At 35.1% G+C, this 19,263-nt stretch overlaps 2 protein-coding genes across 10 annotated transcripts in view; one reads left to right on the forward strand and one right to left on the reverse strand.

Moving 5' to 3' along the window:
- The first annotated feature begins 2,776 nt into the window (after nucleotides 1-2,776).
- LOC18421799 (heat shock 70 kDa protein 5) lies at nucleotides 2,777-5,471 on the forward strand. The gene has a single exon (XM_006826599.4). It carries the CDS (start codon nucleotides 3,243-3,245, stop codon nucleotides 5,199-5,201), a length of 1,959 nt encoding a protein of 652 aa, XP_006826662.1. The 5' UTR covers nucleotides 2,777-3,242; the 3' UTR covers nucleotides 5,202-5,471.
- A 10,310-nt stretch (nucleotides 5,472-15,781) lies between these two features.
- The window catches only part of LOC18421798 (mediator of RNA polymerase II transcription subunit 22a), a 28,417-nt gene continuing 24,935 nt past the window's right edge, over nucleotides 15,782-19,263 (reverse strand). For all 9 annotated transcript variants that reach the window (XM_011622257.3, XM_020662656.2, XM_020662646.2 and 6 more), the window contains 2 exons: nucleotides 16,936-17,001; nucleotides 15,782-16,552 (listed from right to left, as the gene is read on the reverse strand). In XM_011622257.3, coding sequence (XP_011620559.1) covers nucleotides 16,316-16,552; nucleotides 16,936-17,001 — 303 coding nt within the window. In that variant the 3' untranslated portion in view covers nucleotides 15,782-16,315. The remainder of the gene's footprint in view (nucleotides 16,553-16,935; nucleotides 17,002-19,263) is intronic.

The raw sequence follows: 19,263 nt of genomic DNA on the forward strand, positions 1-19,263 counted from the left end.
GAACATGATCCCTCGAATAAACTTCATAGTACAGGATTGGTCTAGGGTTCTATATTGGTGTGCAACTGATCAGACAGTCGAGGATCTTAAAAAGAATTTTAAAGAAAAAAAAAATTTAAAAAATTAAGGGGACTATTTGTGATATGGTTTTTTATATCATTTTCACAAAGATTGGAAAGTATTTTACGTATGGATACTTATTTTTATATTTTTACCTTTTTGTTAAGATTATTTTGACAAAAACCCATCATAAATTAATTATTTTAAGTATGAATACTTATTTTTAAATTTTTACATATTTTTTGGATTATTGTGAAAAAAGAAAAATTGTTTCATGCATGCTGGACCGCATGACTCTTCATATTTGGTCCAAAAAGTGTAAAGCATTCATCTCAAAGATGGATGCAAGTAGGTGTTCCATAAAATAATAGAAACTAACCGTCCAAATATTTTCTTACTAGAATTATTAATTTTTAATTTTATTATTTCTATTTATTTATTTATATTCATGATCATGTTAGAGATTCCATGTCTTTTAAAAAATAAGTAAAAAAATCCATCTCAAAAATAGATTTATTAATAGGCCCATATTTCTCATATGTATGCTTAGCCGCATAGAAACTGGCTCCTTGAAAAAAATCAATTCATAAATTAATTTTTCAAAATCTAATTGTTTACTACTTTTTAAGTCTCATTCAAATGTGTTTTGTTTGGTCTTACTTTACCGTTTATACATTATTTCTTATTTTTAATTTTTTTCATATATTTTGTGTAGTCAGAACTTACCTATGGCCGGTTTGGGTTAATTTGACCCGGCCCATGGCTGGTTTCTACAGCCGGTTTGTGTAATCGAATGCTAGCGCCCATTTGCGTCCATGACGGGGTTTGTAAATGGGCCCATGACCTGGTATGTAATCGAACACTAACGCCCATTTGGGTCCATGACCGGATAAAACCCAGCTCGGTATTTTGATGGTTAGCTTCAGTGTTTTAAAACTCACCGAGGCGAACCGGACTTGCTCGGTTCGACATGGAAATCGGCACCCCGAACTGAGAGCTCGGTTCGACTCGAGAATCGGTACCCCAAACCGGACTCGTTCGGTTTGACACGAGAATCGGCACCCATATCGGTTCCATTGGCGTATCGCTACAGTAACTCATGTCCCCATGACATCATCATTCCATTCACGTATTGCTACACTAACTCACGCCCCTTGACATCATCATTCCATTAGCGTATCTGCAGTAACTCACGCCTCGTGAATGATGATATCACACCCTGTGAATGATCTCGTGACATCATCATTCACGTGTCGTTTCAGTGTTTTAAGTTTTTTTATTTTTCAATTAGGTAATAACTTTTTTCAGTTTTTTTTATTTTTCAATTAAAAATTCAAATTACTATTTTTCAATTAGGTAATAACATTTTTCAATTAAAATTGGCATGACATCATCATTCACGTGTCGCTACAGTGTTTTCAGTTTTTTTTATTTTTCAATTAGGTAATTTTTATTTTTTAATTAGGTAATAACTTTTTTTCTGGTTTTTTATTTTGCAATTAAAAATTCAAATTATTATTTTTCAATTAGGTAATAATATTTTTCAATATTTTTTATTTTTCAATTAAAAATTCAAAATATATGCCCTTACTTGATTATGTCATGGTTACACATAATCAGACTTACCCCGCCTCGCTTCCACATCGCCTACCAGCATAAAATTTGTTGTCTTGATTCTTTTATTAAGCCATTTCATCCCACATCTCTTGGATGTGAGATAATTATATACGTACCTCTGCTTTATTCAAGTGATGTGAGGTTCATGCACTTTAAGCCTCTCTTTTCTTTTAAGTTTTAAGTTTTAACATATTAGTCCACCATGGTGTACCTCGACGGTGGATGCCCATCATGAATTAGAGGAATATACGTCCGGTGGTAGTAAATTAAATTAAATAATAGAAAAAAAGAAAAAATTATTAAAAATAATAATTAGGTGCTCACCATTTCTATCTTTTACCAAAAAAAGTTAAATTTACGTATCCAGATAAAACATAAAAATTCTATTACGCTAGTATCTTACGAGATTATTTTATTATATAATTAATAATTAATTGAGTAGTTAATTGAGATTAAAAATTAGTACTAGCTCATAGGATATTAAAAAAGCAAAAAATAATATTAGTTCTCATTTATTGAATATTAAAAAATATTAATTTAGATGATATTTTAACATAGAAAAATAACACTAACTCATATCACTTTAGAATTTAATTCTACATTAACGAACAAATATTTTATTTTAATTTATTTTCTTTATAAATTATGTAATGTACTATTTTTTCTAACAATTGTCAATAATACATTTTAAATTAGTTGATATTATAAGATATTTTGGATTTGTTATTATTTGTGTAATAAAATAACTATAAAATATAAACCAACAATTTCAATTTCAATATATAATATTATAGTTTGTTAGGTTGTAATAATTTTGGATTATAGTTAATTAAGTTGTTGGTTTATATTTTATGGTTAACAAAAGTTCATACGGGAAAAAAAACATCTCAAGATTCGTATATTATAAAAAAAATGAAAGTTAATACGGTAGTACTCTTATTTTTTATTGGATTATTAAAAAACAATATTTATAATAAATTTTAATAAAAAAATTTTAAAACTTGATATGCAGATTCGATCGATCGATTTATGATCCGAATCGTCGATTCACCGATTCGAATGAGTTTTGAAGGTTTGGGTCCGTATTTTTTTAAAGCTGCAAGGTTAACATAAAAGAGAGAGAGAGAGAGAGAGAGCCGCCACACAAAGGGACCTACCGACTTATCCCGAACGTTCGAACGCCTCCCTCTATTCTCTCTCTCTTTTCTCTTCTCTCCGAGGCTACTCCTGGCTCCAACATCTCTCTTTCTCGCTGTAGCAGCCACGTGTCATATTCGATGAGCCACCATAGCGCTTGTTTCCAGAGCTCTCTGCCACTCTCTAGAACACTCTTGACCCACCCCAGAACACTCTCTTTCCTTCTTCCTCAATAACTCTTCTCGCTATAAAACCAACCGTCCATTCGTTCCCCATCTCCGATAACGAAACTAACAAATCCGCTCTGTTTTCGCACCCAAGTTACTGTAAATTTCCTGTTAAAACCCAGAAAACCAGAAGCTCTCGCCCCAATTTTGCAACAACTCTATATCGCTGCTCTTCTTGTGCTATCGTTCTGCAACTAAGCCATGGCTAAGACAGAAAAGGCCATTGGCATCGACCTCGGAACCACCTACAGCTGCGTTGGAGCCTGGGTGCATGATCGTGTCGAAATCATTCCGAACGATCAGGGCAACCGAACCACACCTTCCTATGTCGCTTTCACCGACACCGAGCGGCTGATCGGTGATGCCGCCAAGAACCAGGTCGCCTTGAACCCAGAAAACACTGTGTTCGATGTGAAGCGACTCATCGGCCGGCGCTTCTCTGATCCCTCGGTCCAGGCTGACATGAAACTATGGCCTTTTAAGGTGGTTCCAGGGCCTGGCGATAAGCCCATGATAGTGGTCAGATACAAAGGCGAAGTGAAACAATTTTCTCCTGAGGAGATCTCTTCGATGATCCTAACGAAGATGAGAGAGATTGCCGAGGCCTATCTCGGAATTCCGATCAAGAACGCGGTGATCACTGTGCCTGCATACTTCAACGACTCGCAGAGGCAGGCCACCAAGGATGCAGGGGTCATCGCAGGCTTGAACGTGATGCGCATAATCAACGAGCCGACGGCTGCGGCCATAGCCTACGGTCTCGACAAGAAGGCGACCAGCAAGGGTGAGAAGAACGTCCTCATCTTCGATCTTGGTGGCGGTACCTTTGATGTCTCGCTCCTCACCATTGAAGAGGGAATTTTCGAGGTTAAGGCCACTGCTGGTGATACCCATCTTGGAGGTGAGGACTTCGACAACCGCCTGGTTAATCACTTTGTTCAGGAGTTCAAGCGCAAGTACAAGAAGGACGTTAGCGGTAACGCCCGTGCCCTTCGAAGGCTCAAAACCGCCTGTGAGAGGGCGAAGCGGGCCCTCTCGTCGACGACTCAGACCACGATCGAGATCGATTCCCTCTACGAGGGTATTGATTTCTATGCCACCATTACTCGAGCTCGGTTTGAGGAGCTGTGCATGGATTTGTTCCGCAAGTGCCTGGAGACAGTCGAGAAGTGCCTGCGCGATGCGAAGATCGACAAGTCACACGTGGACGACGTGGTCCTGGTCGGTGGTTCCACTCGAATTCCTAAAATTCAACAGATGCTCCAGGACTTCTTCAATGGCAAAGAGCTCTGCAAAAGCATAAATCCTGATGAGGCGGTGGCCTATGGAGCAGCAGTTCAAGCTGCTATCCTTACTGGCGAGGGCAGCGAGAAGGTGCAGGACCTTCTGTTGCTCGATGTCACGCCTCTGAGTCTCGGCCTCGAAACAGCCGGTGGAGTCATGACGACGTTGATCCCTCGAAACACCACTATCCCGACCAAGAAAGAGCAGATCTTCTCCACCTACTCAGATAACCAGCCCGGTGTTCTGATCCAGGTCTACGAAGGAGAGAGGGCGAGAACGAAGGATAACAACTTGTTGGGTAAGTTTGAGCTCACTGGTATTCCTCCTGCTCCTCGTGGTGTTCCTCAGATCAATGTCACCTTCGACATCGATGCCAATGGCATTCTGAACGTATCGGCCGAGGACAAGACTGCCGGCGTCAAGAACAGGATCACGATCACGAACGAGAAGGGCCGATTGAGTAAAGAGGAGATCGAGAAGATGGTTAAAGCTGCAGAGCAGTACAAGGCCGAGGACGAGGAGGTGAAGAGGAAGGTCGACGCCAAGAACGCATTGGAGAATTATGCTTACAATATGAGGAACACAATTAGGGATGAGAAATTTTCCGGGAAGTTGGACCCCGCCGATAAGCAGAAGATCGAGAAGGCGATCGACGAAACGATTGAATGGCTTGATGGAAATCAGTTGGCCGAAGTGGATGAGTTTGAGCATAAATTGAAGGAATTGGAGGCGATCTGCAACCCCATTATCTCGAAAATGTATCAGGGTGGAGACGCGGGTGGCATGCCTGGTGCAGGGGGGATGCCATCGGATTATGGCCGTGGGTCTTCTGATTCAGGCACTGGAGCTGGCCCCAAGATTGAAGAGGTGGACTGAGGAAGAGAGTCCAGTCGGAGGGTTTTGTCTTTCAAGTTGATGGATGGCGTGGGGGTTTATGCCTTTGCACTTTGCTTCTCTGTTTTTATTTTGTTTTTGTTTTCTTTTTCTTTTTTCTTTTTTTCTGTTTTAGGTTAATGTAATGCAATGGGATGGGATGGGATGGGATGGGGAGTGAGTTGCTTCTTTTTGGTTTAGTTAGTTAATGTGAATAAGAGAATGTAGTGAAGATTTTCAGGATAAAAATAATTAGTGCTCACGTTTTGTCTATGTGCTCTGTTTTGTGCACCTATGTGTCCAGGGGCAGGGTCCGAGTCCGAGTCCGAGTAACTGGCCAACATATGCTAACCGGGATCCTAAGAAGTTGGAGTTATTTATGTACGGACCAAGTCAGGAAAATACGATTTTTTCTCTGTCTTATCTCGAAATTACATTCACAATTTATTTATTTATTTTATAAAACTATCTTTTGGTTTGAGGATGCCACCATCAGCCTATATTATATTTTATTTTGTTCTAGTATTTCAAATTATTTTATTTTATTTTTTTTCTTGTACCCGAAGGTTTGGGGTACTTATTCAGGTTCCCATCTTAGGCTATTTTTTTTAGCATTTCGGTCTAAGAATGAGGACTGAGGACTTTGGACCGCTCTCTACACTTTGAAAATATGAACTTGTTATTTATTTTTAAAAAATTCAGTTCAAAGATTGAGATTTCGACATTTTGAAACTATGAACTCCTTATTTTTTTTTAAAAAAAAAATTTAGTTTTAAAGATGGAGATTTCAAACCGTTGTGGATTGTAAAATGTAAATAAGTTTTTATGGTCAAAATATTTTGAATTTTTATTAAAATGATAAAACATACATAAATATTTTAAAAAACATCTACATACTATTAAAGTCCGCTAAAAGTGAATCGGCTGGTGCTGGTTCCAGTTTGACCCGCCAGAACTGAGACGTACCGCGTTTGCGAACCCAACACAATACAATCGAATGGAATGCCTACAAATTTCAATTTTTATTGACCTCTCCTTTGCCTTCTCAAATAATGAGCAAAATTGATATCACAACGTTTGGATGGATGTGTCACTTCCCTCCAAAAGGTTTAGATTTATGGTACCTTTGTCTCTCCTTCTATAGTCTAATGGATCACCTTCAAAAAATATTTTTTTGCCATCCTCATCGAAAAGACCACCTCTGCTGTAATGGTGCCCATTTAGAGCCTCATTTGTGATTACAAAACAATCAGGCCCTAAAAATTGCATTAACACCTTTATGATGTGATATTAAATTATTCTGAAAAAACATACAATGAGACTACATTTATTCTATAAGCTCAAAGTTTAAAAGATTTTTTTCGAATTTTGTGACACATTTAAGCTATCAAATTTCACATCGAATGGTTATAAGTAATTGTGACCTCTATCTACCAAAAATAAATAGTTTCATTGTATACAATCTCGATTATTCGTCGTGTCTCAACTTGCCTGAGTTAATATTATAACTTAAGCTCGATTGGTGTCTAATTCTATTGAGGGGAAAAAAATATAATCCCCCTTTCTAAAAAGCTCGTTTGGATCCTAGGGTAAATAAAACCATGTTTTGGATCATAACATGGTTATGCAAACGTTGGTTATACCAAAACCTGGTTATTGAGAAATGACCGTTTGGATAGCTTGTAGATAATACCCAGGTTACGTAAAATCCCACGTTTGGGTCATCGATTTGCGTTACTTATTTTTACACTATTTAGGACACATTCGGTAGGTATGAAATATTTTCGTGCAAAACATTTTCATGTGAAAATTACCTTACACATATTTGGTATGCAACAGTCCATATAAAAAAATTTCCCATAACAAAAATTTTTATCAGAATTTTAGAGAGAAAAACTATGCCAAATTTTAGATAGAGAAACTACCAAAAAATTTTTAGAGAGAAACTATCTCAACATTTTTAGAGAGAAAACTGTCTTAAACTGTAAATTTGATATAGTTTTTCTCCAAATATTTTGAGATAGTTTTTCTCTTTAAAAATTTGAAATTTCACATAGTGGAAATTTCTCTCTCTAAAATTTTTGAGATAATTTCTATCTTAAATTTTTTTCATGTAGTTTTCCTTTCTAAAATTTGATATAGGTTCTCTCACTATACTTTAAAATACTTTCTCTCTCTAAACTTAAAATTTGAGAAAATTTCTCTAAAAACATTGAGATAGTCTTTCTCTAATTTTTTTTTTAAGTAAGTTCTCTTTTTGAAACTTGATATAATTTCTCTCTGAAGTTTTAAGATACTTTCTCTCTAAAACTTAAAATTTGATATAATTTCTTTGTCTAAAATTTTAAGATTATCTCTCTGAAGCTTAAAATTTGAGATAAATTCCTTTTAAAAATTTTGAGGTAGTTTCTCTCTCTAAAAATTTAAGTATTTCATCTCTCTAAATTTTTAAAATACTTTCTCTCTCTAGAACTTGAAATTTAACATAGTTTATCTCTCTAAAATTTTTGAGATAGTTGCTCTCTCTAAAAAAATTTAGTCTCTATCTCTAAAATTTAATATAGTTTATAGGGCAGTGATTTCATGCAACGGTCGTATAGCAATATAATGCAACAATCTTGAAAAACTATGTTAGGGTCATTTTTTTTTATCCAAATTTTAGAACATACACTTATTTCATTCTAATGAACAATCACAAAAAAAGAAAAATTGTAAAATACAACTTAAAAAGTATCTTTTCAGCCCAATTAATATAGGCCGTTTATTTTGATAAGATGCTTAGATCTAGGCCTTAAATGGATTTTTTCTTTTTCAAATTTTTTTCAAATGGCTTTATTATCATTAGATAAACAATGTTAAAAAAAGAAAAAAAGATTTTGAGTTTGCAAAGGCTATGATATTGAAATTCACCAAATGAATGGTATAGATTCGCTGTTGGAAGAGACTCATTTTGATCATATCTAGGGTTCAAATTGAACTTTTTTTTTTTTTTTTTGTGGAAACTGACTATTGAAATGAAAAGAATGTATGTGCAAAATTTTGGATCATACAAGTACCACAAACATGGTTTTCTAGAAGTGTAGTTGCATTATGCTATGATACAACCATTGCATTAAATCACTGCCCTAGTTTATATATCTAAAATTCTAAGATATTTTTTCTTTTTAAAACTTGAAATTTTGAGATAGTTTCTTTCACTAAAATTTTTCAAATCTCTCTCTCTAAAAAATTTTAGGTTGTTTCTTTCTTTAAAATATGATATAGTTGCCTCTTTAAAATTTTACAATACTTTCTCTCAAAAATTGGAAATTTAATAAAGTTTTTCTCTCTAAAATTTGAAATTTGAGATAGTTTCTCTCTCTAAAAAATTTCATGTAATATCTTTCTCTAAAATATGATATAGTTTCTCTCTCTAAAATTTTAAGATTTGTTTTCTTTCTAAAACTTGAAATTTAAGATAATTTCTCTCTAAATTTTACGGATAGTTTATCTCTCTAAATTTTTTTGGGTAGTTTCTCTCTCTAAAATTTGATATAGTTTCTCGTTTTAAAATTTTAAGATACTTTCTCTCTCTAAAACTTAAAATTTGAAGTGGTTTCTCTCTCTAATTTGTGTAGATGTTTTGGCGTAATTAATTGTATTTAATCAAGTGGGCACTTTTGGTGTGTGAAAATAATTTTGTCACAAGTTATATTCCTTCTTTCATGCTTGCACAAAACAATGTTTTGGATAACTCAGATTTTTTTCTTGGTTTTATATACCCATATTTTGGCCCTCTTTTTTTATTACAGAAAACATGATTATGTATCCAAAAAGTTGCCAAAAGTGTTTTTTTTCCGGGATAACATGGTTATACAAAATCACGTTTTGTTTACCGTAAGATCCAAGAGCCCGAAAAATCATTATCCTAAATAACCCCTTCAATAAAAAAATCGCAAAGAACTCCTAAGCATTTAATTCTCTTATTTTTATTCATTTAATTCTCTTCTTACTTTTTTTCATTGTTTTAAGTTATTGTGCCTAACCTGTATTTATCATCCTCTTTTTTTCCCTAATAACTTCATTATATAAATACGGTTTGGGATGGTCCTTTTAGCTTGTGAGTTTCACACGATGATAGAGATACAAGTACTCACGGACTGCTGCTGGAGAGAGGGGAGGAAGAGATTCACAGGTAAGGAAGAGAGAACTCTTTTAGATAAGGTAATTTTTTTTTTTAAAAAAGATAAATATTGTAATTTGAATAAAAAAACAAAGAGGTTACAACGTCTTTTTGTTAGTGCTTTTTTACAAAAAACCCTCAATCATGTTTATTTTTCTAGGGCTTTCTAAGGAAAAGTCCTCCATCATTTTTATCAAGACTTTAGACTAACTTTTTTTATTTTATTTTAATCCTCAACGTGGGATATTTTCAAGATGTTAATGACTAATATGGTTCTTTTCTTATTAGAATTGGCAAAAGAAAAGATTTCAAATTGCCTTCCCTCTTGTTTGGTTGTTTTTTTTTTTTTTTTTTCCTTTTTTACAATATTCGGTACTTTTATTAATTATCCATGACATTACATCGCTCAGTTCACAATAAAACAGTTACATCATCAAAAACATCCAACGCAGGACGAGAGATACCCGTTTTTTTGCTGATGCATCCATATACATGATTGAAGGGAACTCGAAGAGCCACCTAATTCCATAATATGTAGCCAAATTTGTTGAACTTTTGTGAAGAAGAGGTGATCCCACCAAACTCCCAGGTATTGATGGCAGTGATATTAGACTGTAAATTACAGAGATTAGGGTTTTTATTAAAACTATTGAGAATTTTGTGTTTTTATCTGTGTCTCCTTATAGCCATGAAAACCTAGGGATGGGAGGATGCCGTTTTTCAATGTTTGGCTTTCTTCTTGGAATATCTGATAAAGGGACATTCTTTTTCTAAAAAATGAGTAGTTATTTTCTATCTGTTGGATAAAAACATCTTCTCTATATAAGAAGCCTTTTAGTAATAAATATTAAAATGTATTAATTAAGATAAATATTAAAAGAGAGGAAAATATGACACATGTGAGGCCCTATAGCCACCTACTCGTACCATCTCCCACTTGTTCATCAAAGCCGGATTACATTGAAATATCATAAAGTTTATACCACTTAGTGGGTTTAACATTTATGAGCATATCATTGTCATGAAGCTTTTCATGCTAGTGCAATTATGCAGCTCATGAGACAAAAAGAAATATTCAAAGTCATGTCATGGGGTATTCACGTAAATGCGACTTTTCTTCTCATGACTAAGACATTAAAGAAAAATATCCAGTTGGGATTTCCTAACTTAGATATTTATAAGTCTCATCAAAGCTACATGCTTTGATAATATTTCTGCACTTAATTACTTTGTTAAAAGGTCTGCAATCATATATGAAGATGACAAATAACTCACAGTTATTTCATTCTTTTCAATAATATCATAAATGTAATAATAATCAAGTTCAATATGATTACCCTTGAAACTGGATCCATTTCTAATTGAGGAGATGGCAGCTTGATTATCACAAAAAAATTTACTAGGTCCGTTAGCTATATCTAGTTTCAAATCATTTATAAGGCATTTAATCCTAACGGCATATGTTCTAGCAACGTTACAAGCAATATATTCGGCTTCCATAGTATATCGAGCTGCACAACCTTGTTTCTTACTAAACCAATAAGCACATCTACCTCCAAAGCAAATCATGAGGTTAATTTTCTATCATCATGTTCTCTTGCATTATCAGCTTCGAAGCACAATTTGTGATTTCTAAATATCTTTTTTACGGCTTGCCAATGATTATTTCAGGATTACTCTAAAATCTAAACACAAGACCATATATATGACTCAAATTAGGTCTTGTATACAACATGACACAATTTATACATCCTGCAACTTGAACACATTAAATTCTTTCCATTTTAGCTTTGTCACTATCATTTAATGGACACAATTTCTTTGACAATTTTAAGCCTTGACAAACAAGTGTATCTATGGGCTTGTAATTTTTCATCTTACATGTCTTTAAAATAATTTTTAAAATAATTTTATTGGGATAAACATAAAAGTCTCGAACTTCTATTTCTGGTTATCTTAATGCTTAATATATATGAGGCTTCTTCCATATCTTTCATATCAAAATGAGAACTTAACTATGATTTGTGGTATGGTTAATCATGTCAATATCATTACCAGCTAGAAAAATGCCATCCACATATAATGATAAGATAACAAAATTGCTCCCACTATTTCAGACATATATGCCAAGGTACAATATATTGGCTTCATAACCAATTTCAGTGATTGCGTTATGAAAAGTAAAATACCACTGCTTAGAAGATTGTTTTAGACCATATAAAAATTTCTTTAGTTTGTATACTTTGTCTTCTTGGCCTTTAATTACATATTTTTTTGGTTGTCTCATGTATATATCTTATTTTAATTGTCCATTCAATAAAGTTGTTTTAACATCCATTTGAAATAACTATAGATCATAATATGCAACTAATACTAGAATAACCCTAATAGATGAAAATTTTACTATTAGAGACTAAGTCTCTACATAATCTATACCTTCTCTTTGAATAAATCCTTTAGCTACCAACCTAGTTTTATATTTATTAATGAATCCATTTGCTTTAAGCTTTTTCTTTAGGACCCATTTGCAACTAATGACTTTTTTATTTTTAAGGAGGTCAACCAGCTCCCAAACTTGATTTCTTTTAATAAAATCAAGTTCATCATCCATGGCTTGAATCCACTCAACTGATTCATGTGAGCTAATAGCTTCATTGTAGCTTTACAGTTCATCTATTGAATCTTCGCTCATTGGAGAATAAAACTATCATAATAAAACTATTGAATAGAGATGTGTTCTTAAAAGTCCTTTTTTTTCTTTTCTTTTTTTATTAACTTGAGGGGTTCTGGGGGCTTTCTATAGGATCAAGGGTTTTACTTGGATTATGTTCTTAGAGAGGGATATGTTTGGATTATGTTCTTAAAGAGGGAGGTATATGTCTTTTTCCTTTCTTTGTTTTATTTGCTCTTCTTCTGTTGTTTCATGGTGGTACAAACTTCTTTGCATAAGGTGCCTACCTTACATTGTATAAGCAAAGTGTACCTTCAATTTTTGTTAGAAGATGGACTTTTAGTGTCTGAAACGTTAAGACAACTTAAAGATTTATGTTTATTCCTAATTATGAAATTTAAGATTTTTAGAAAGATGCAGATCGAGAATATCTATAAGCACGTGAGAAACTTAAAATTAGATGGTCCAGATAATATATTACAAGATGCATTATCTTTAGTACTCCAATTTATTTTTTTCTTCTTCTCTATAGATCTTGAGGCCTAGATGGTCAACTTGAAGATTTTCCAACTTTAGAATAGTCTCTCCTTTTGGGTTTGAGATATACCTTATTTATGTAGTATAAGGTTGCAACATTATAGAAACCTTTTTTTTTATCTTATACATCAAGCAATCTTTGTCTACACATCCAAAGGGCTTATGCACGGCTCAATCAGCTACGCTATGACTTTGATGAAAGTATCATCAACTTTAATGAGGGAACAAAACGAAGATCTTCTTTATGGAGAGAGGTTACTGGCAAATAAAAAAAGAAATTGATATTGTGAAAATATCTTAAGATGATCTCGTGAAAATATTTTAGGATAACCTCCCTTACAGACTAAAAAAGAAGGATTAATTTCTTAATCTTTTTAATTTTATTTATTATTTTCTCCCTGCATCAAACTTTTCAGGTCTTATTCTCGAATGTCAGTCTATTTCTTTCTTACATATCTCCCATAGTTCAACCCGCCTTATAACGATGCATTGTGACTCGGCCTCCCCTAATGGCTAGGCGAGTAAAAATTCTTTAATAAAAGAATTAAAAATAAAAGTTGAAACCTAAAAAAAAAGAAAAAAAAGACTGAACCAAAGTTACCAAATGATTTTCTCCTTTTCCAACCACTTTCCAATCATCCGAATCTTTTTCCAATACTGTATAACTCCCATTTTCTTTCCTCCCGGCGTTCCCTACCATTGGGATTCAAAAATTCAAGCAAGACATCCTGTGAGTTATAAACAGTACTGAGAAAGAAGTAGTTAAAGAGAAAAAGGGACCCATGATTCTCTCTCTCTCTCTCTCTCCCCACATTACGTCTCCCAATCTTCCTCCTTTTCCTTCTGTGTGCAGCACTCGGCCAAGTCCGAGGTGATATTCGGTATACTGCCTTATTGTAATCCACATCATTATGGCATTCTTTGATAGATTTACCAACTCCAAGTGAACATGTTTGATAGATTTACCAACTCTGAGTGAACATATTTGCTGCATTGCGAGTTTAAGGCATCAGTATATCGACTTCCTTCTTCATCTTCCTGCATATTCATAAGTATTTTTCTTCTTTAAATGTTAACAGTTTATCCATCATTAAATTATCCAAATAAAACATTGTCAGTGTCCAAATAAAATAATGTATTTTCAGAGGCACAGGGAACCTCTAAGCCTTTGACAATTTTGCATCTCTCCATTTCATTCTTACGTAAAACAGGATTGAATACACTGATTTGATTGAAAATAAATCTTCATTAAATGCTCAGGAAATTAAATTTGTAGAAACCCACTTCGGTTGCTTGAATCTTGTATTAAACAAAAAAAAGAAAAGAAGGAAGATTCCAGGCATCTTATTTGTATTAGAATATTTGTATAACTGGCTCCCCAATAGAGCTCAGCATTCTAGAATCAATGTGGCATTCCCAAGCACTTACTGGGCGTGGTTTGTATGAGGCCTCAAACCCTAAACAAGTAAAACAAGGTGCATCTCCAAATCATGTTTGAAAAATGTATTTTCGGTGCCTGGTCACCTCAATGGCCTAAAAACCAATTTTCACTCGTTATAAAATTTAAAGCTTCTGAAATATGCAAATCAAGCAGATATATAAATAGTTGAAAACCTAAAAATTGAGGTCTAGATAATGCGTTTAAAAATGTACTAATTTTAATGGTTAGAATCAATTTTTTTTCGTATCCATACATCTTGAAGTCAAGATGATCACTTGGTTAGAATCAATTTTTTTTCGAATTCAGTAGAGACTAGCATAAATAATTGATGAGCAAAAAGTAGGAAACCATCCACATTTCAACGTCCTACGCAGCAATGCTAGCAAAAAGTATTCACCCACGTCCACCGCAATGCTAGTAAGATTCTAAAGGTCGTAGCAAGTAGGAAGCAAGACTTTTTCAAATGGGAGTTTTGAGGAATGACGTACTGTTCAATATCAAATGGGAGTTTTAAGATATAAACTGCTGCCTAATATCCTCACTGTCAATTACTTACTAACAGTATTATGAGCTGTTGGGTTTGACTACCTAGCACAATAATTTCTAGTTTGTGAGAATTGCGCAAACTACACAGTAACGGCAAAGCCTTGGTCTGCCGAAGAAAACATCCAAGAAGCCCCTAAATTTGATTACAAGAGGGAATGCCGTTTTGTGTTCTGTCAAATTCAATTACCTGTTCAGTGAATCCAAACTCGCCTTTAGAGGGACATGTCAAGGTGAATCAAGGCCCTCGGAGTTAATTTTAGATGAAAGCACACAGGTTATGACTACGAATGAGGATTATTCTCGTTCCATTTAAATTGTAGAATGGGATTGTTTGAAGGATCTTTTGTTGGCCAACCGTAGATCTCTAAAATTAACTTGCTAGGAATCTTTTATCTAACCTTGATTCACTAGCAAAATATGTCTCTCTAATGCTAACCATCCTAGGCCAAATACAACTTCTTTTGTTCATAATATATCCTGGCGAGCTCACTTCGACAACCTCACCACATAACTGGCAAATGGAGAATATTTCTACTTTCTTATAACTATCTTCATGCCAACCATATCTGTGGAAAGATCAGTTTAACAGTTGTAGAATGGCTGTTAGAGAGGAGTGGTGGGGTGTTTCTCATGTAGATTTAATGTAAAATGTGGATGTTTTACTCAGGGACCGATATGTAAAAGTGATTACGGTGGGAGTCCAAGAAGTTCCTTTAGATGGTTAGATCAAACTAAATTTTGATGAGAGCTCACAAAGGAATCCTAGACTAACTGGGATAGGTGAACTTCTTAGAGATGCAGTGGCCTAGTGCTAAAGAAATATTATGATTCGGTGGGAGTCAATACAGCTAATGAGGCTGAGCTAAGATCTCCCTTCTGGGTGTTGGAAGTGGCAAAGGAAATCAACAAGAGGGTGACAGTGGAAGGAGATTCAATGAATGTAATTAGATGGATTACATAAGTTTTGACTGGATTATTAAGGGAACTAAACGACTGTTTTATAGATATGAAATGCATTATTGTTTATGCATATCGAAAGAACAATATGGGAGCTGACGCTCCTTCAAAGATGGGAGTAACTGCTGATGGATTAATCATTATGTAGTTTTATTGATTTTTTGCTGCTTTTTTATTATATTTTTTGATGTAATATCTAATTGGCAATTGGATTGTTATCAGATGCATTTTAAGCAATAAAGTGTTACATTTTTGTAAAAAAAACAACATTTCGGAGGAAACATATGCAATTCACATCCAACATTCAAGGATCAGATGACGTATCCAGGTACAATTTTAGCCACTTCGATCTTCATACACCCACAGAGGATTCATCTTTCATAGGAATCCAAAGCACGCTGACTGAACTCATCAGTGCACCTCTTCAATTTTACATATAACAAGAACAAGAAATATTCATGCTACCACGTTTTGGATATTTGCTGATTTTGCATCTTTATCCAACCCCTGGCTAAAAAGTGCAGTCGTTACATTCCTTTGCGAAGCATCAATTAAAGGAGAACTTTAATACACATTTTCACGACTTCTCCATTCGTTACTATGTTCCTGTTTGCTGTATATGGAGCATCTTCTTTTAATCCTCTGTGCCAGCTTCCTAGGCAATGTCGTATTGAACCTTCAAATAACAGATTGGAATACAGCCCAAGAAGTCCACATACAATTCCCACATACAACTCTGTTGAACCAGCAGTCCTTTAAATTGACAAATTGTGGTCGCATTTGAGCTTGATGATTTTGATATGTTACTCTAGTGAATCACCTGTCCTATGAAGTGAGGAATAATAGTGGGACTCAAGCTCTCTCAAGCTTGCAGCTGCCTCCTCTCCAACCCTCATAACCAAAGTGTTTGTTTCTTCAGAGAGATTGTCGAGTTTTGATATCCTCTGCTCAACATTCTGATTCAGTGATCCGAGGTCTGAAAAGACAGCAGTTTGTTTCAACTCTGAAACTAACTTTAGTAGAGAGTCGGCTGCCTGAACCTGTTAGCATTGCAACAGCAATGGCACCAATATCAAACGAGTGCTTGGAATACATGCATGATCAGGACAATGGTTAAGTAAAGAAGAAACTTGGAATCTCAAAATACAGCCTGAGACATCATTTTATTTAAAGATAACCCAATATTTAATTTTAAGTTCTGTACAGAAGCTAAATTAGTCACAAGGTTCCAGGCACCAGTTCAAAATTTGAACCTTCAGGAGTACAAGTTATGCAGGCGTGCATAGGCATTAATGTATTGTTTTGCCTCCTTAGGTAACAGCATGAACTGAGATGAGCTCCAAATGCCCATGGCCAAGATAAATAACAAAAATAATAACCTCCATCAATAAAGCAAAATTTATCAGAGGTAAAAGAAAATTACCACCCTGGCAGCTCGAATCTCCATCTGGAATGCTTCTTGCGAGTTTCTGAATGGTTGATCGCTTACCTGCAAGAGAATCCCAATATTCTGAGCTCCTGACATAATGATTATATGCACAAAGAAAAGATGGAAAAGTAACTTGAATTACAAAGACACGGGTTCGATTGGTTGCTTAAGTAATTAGGTCACAAGGAGTGCATACGCCGAAAAAACACATATAACCATAAAGGCAAAGAGGCATATGCCCATGAAGCTGAATAAATAAATAAAAATTTCAGCAAAAATATAGCTGTATCATGCATGGTAGACCAGCAGCACATCCACCATTTGACCCTGCTCATGTATGGCACTGTAGCTGATGAAAGTGGCTCACTCATTTTGAATGTGCATGTCTCAGTTGTGTGCCTCATATCATGAGTAGATGTTGCTACTATCCCTTAAAAAAAGGAAAATGATATAGTCCTATGTAAAATTTGCAGTCCACACAGACCCTCAGGTCTACCTAACCCCTGTAGACCCCTTCTTGCATCGAAAAATGGAACTCATGCGTAGTTCCTGCCTTTTTCATATCAAAGGAAATAGACTATCCTTTCTCATCTAAAAAAATTGCCAGAATCATCTCTCACCCAGTTCCTAAGTGCCATGATATTTGCAGGAAAAGGCAGGGGGGCATCTGAGTCTGGTGGTGATGCCGGCAAATGCTTGAGGTAAAATTGCAGGAAAACACAGGAAGCTATTTGATGAAACAGTCATCCCATAGAGAAAGAAAGCTGGAAAATGCAGGCAGAAACCATCTTATCCCATTTAGCTTGAGCACAATTACAGTCATTTAAGTTTAATTCTTTGACTTGAGACTCAAGTAGCCGGCCTTTTTCACAATAATTCACCACAGCTGCCTGTAAGAGATCCCATGATTCTCTCTGTACTGCACTTCCTCTCTCATCAATTTTGTTATACACGGAAACTTTGGCTGTTAACGGCCTGATCTATCACCATGCACATAAGGGAAATTCCAGTGAAAAGAGAACTTCTACTCTGCGAAAATACCTTTGGCCTCGGTGGGCTGCTTACACGCACACTCTCTCTCTCTACCACTATCTCCTTCTAGACTCTTATTTTTCTCTTTGTAGACCCTTAGGCAAAGGGGCCCTCTTCTCTTTATTTTCTATCTCTAAATCATACCCTAGGAACTCATGTCATACAAACTCTTTTTTTTCTCATCACAACAATTTCCATCTATGTTACACTCACTATTTATAGACCTATGAAATGAGATAAGGGATATCCAAACTAAACCTATCCTTATCCTTATAGAACTCAAACACTTGTTATAATCAAAGCCACCTATCTTAACATACTTATCTAAGTCTAATATATTCCCAAAGATATCCTATTAAAAATGTAATCTTAACAATGCTTATCCTTTTAATACCCCCTTACGAGCTAAGTCTTTCCAGCATTATTCATGCTCGAGGGTAGCTCCAACTTCACTATCTTCTCTTTCTCCAATGCTTTGGTGAAGATATCAGCCACTTATTCACTGGTTAGAATGCATATCAAGTTGACTTCCTTAACACCTCATGAACAAAGTGATAGTGCACCTCAATGTGCTTCGTACGAGCATGAAAGACTAGATATGATGCCAACATGAATGAACTGATGTTGTCGTTGCTAATTGGGACAGTATAGACAAGCAGATCAGCCACTTATTCACTGGTTAGTATGCATATCAAGTTGACTTCTTTAACACCTCATGAACAAAGTGATAGTGCACCTCAATGTGATCGTATGAGCATGATAGACTAGATATGATGGCAACATGATTGAACTAATGTTGTCGTTGCTAATTGGGACAGTATAGACCATTGCTTGTCCAAGCACCTTGAGCAACTAGGTCAACTACACACTTTTGCATGTGGCCATCGTGGCTGCTCTATATTCAGGTTTTGTAGATGACAATGCTACTGTAAGCTGCTTCCTGTTTGCCCATGATACACCTCAAATCCCAGACTGAAACTATATCCCAAACTCTCTCTTGCCCAATCAGCATCATAGTAACCCAATAACATGATAAGAAGTTCTTTCTCATGGAACACACACTCATTGATGGTTGTCTTCACATAGTACATCCATTTGTAGTTTTGTTGGCTCTTATAATAACTGAGTCACGATCCCACCGTATATGCTAAATCTGAGGTTAGGAGAGTTTCTAACCATAATCTATTTTTATGGCCTCAGATCTTCTATGAAACCCCTACAACTTTTGGTTCACATCAAGGAAGTGGCTTTGAACCCATCAATATGAACGTTCTAAGTACATCCAATGCA

Source organism: Amborella trichopoda, chromosome 12 (assembly GCF_054954075.1).
Source record: "Amborella trichopoda isolate Santa Cruz 75 chromosome 12, AtrichopodaSantaCruz75HAP2 v2.0, whole genome shotgun sequence".
Classification (NCBI taxonomy): domain Eukaryota; kingdom Viridiplantae; phylum Streptophyta; class Magnoliopsida; order Amborellales; family Amborellaceae; genus Amborella; species Amborella trichopoda.

Coding starts and splice junctions, on each gene's coding strand:
- LOC18421799 (XM_006826599.4), top strand. CDS start 3,243: ATGGCTAAGACAGAAAAGGCCATTGGCATCGACCTCGGAACCACCTAC.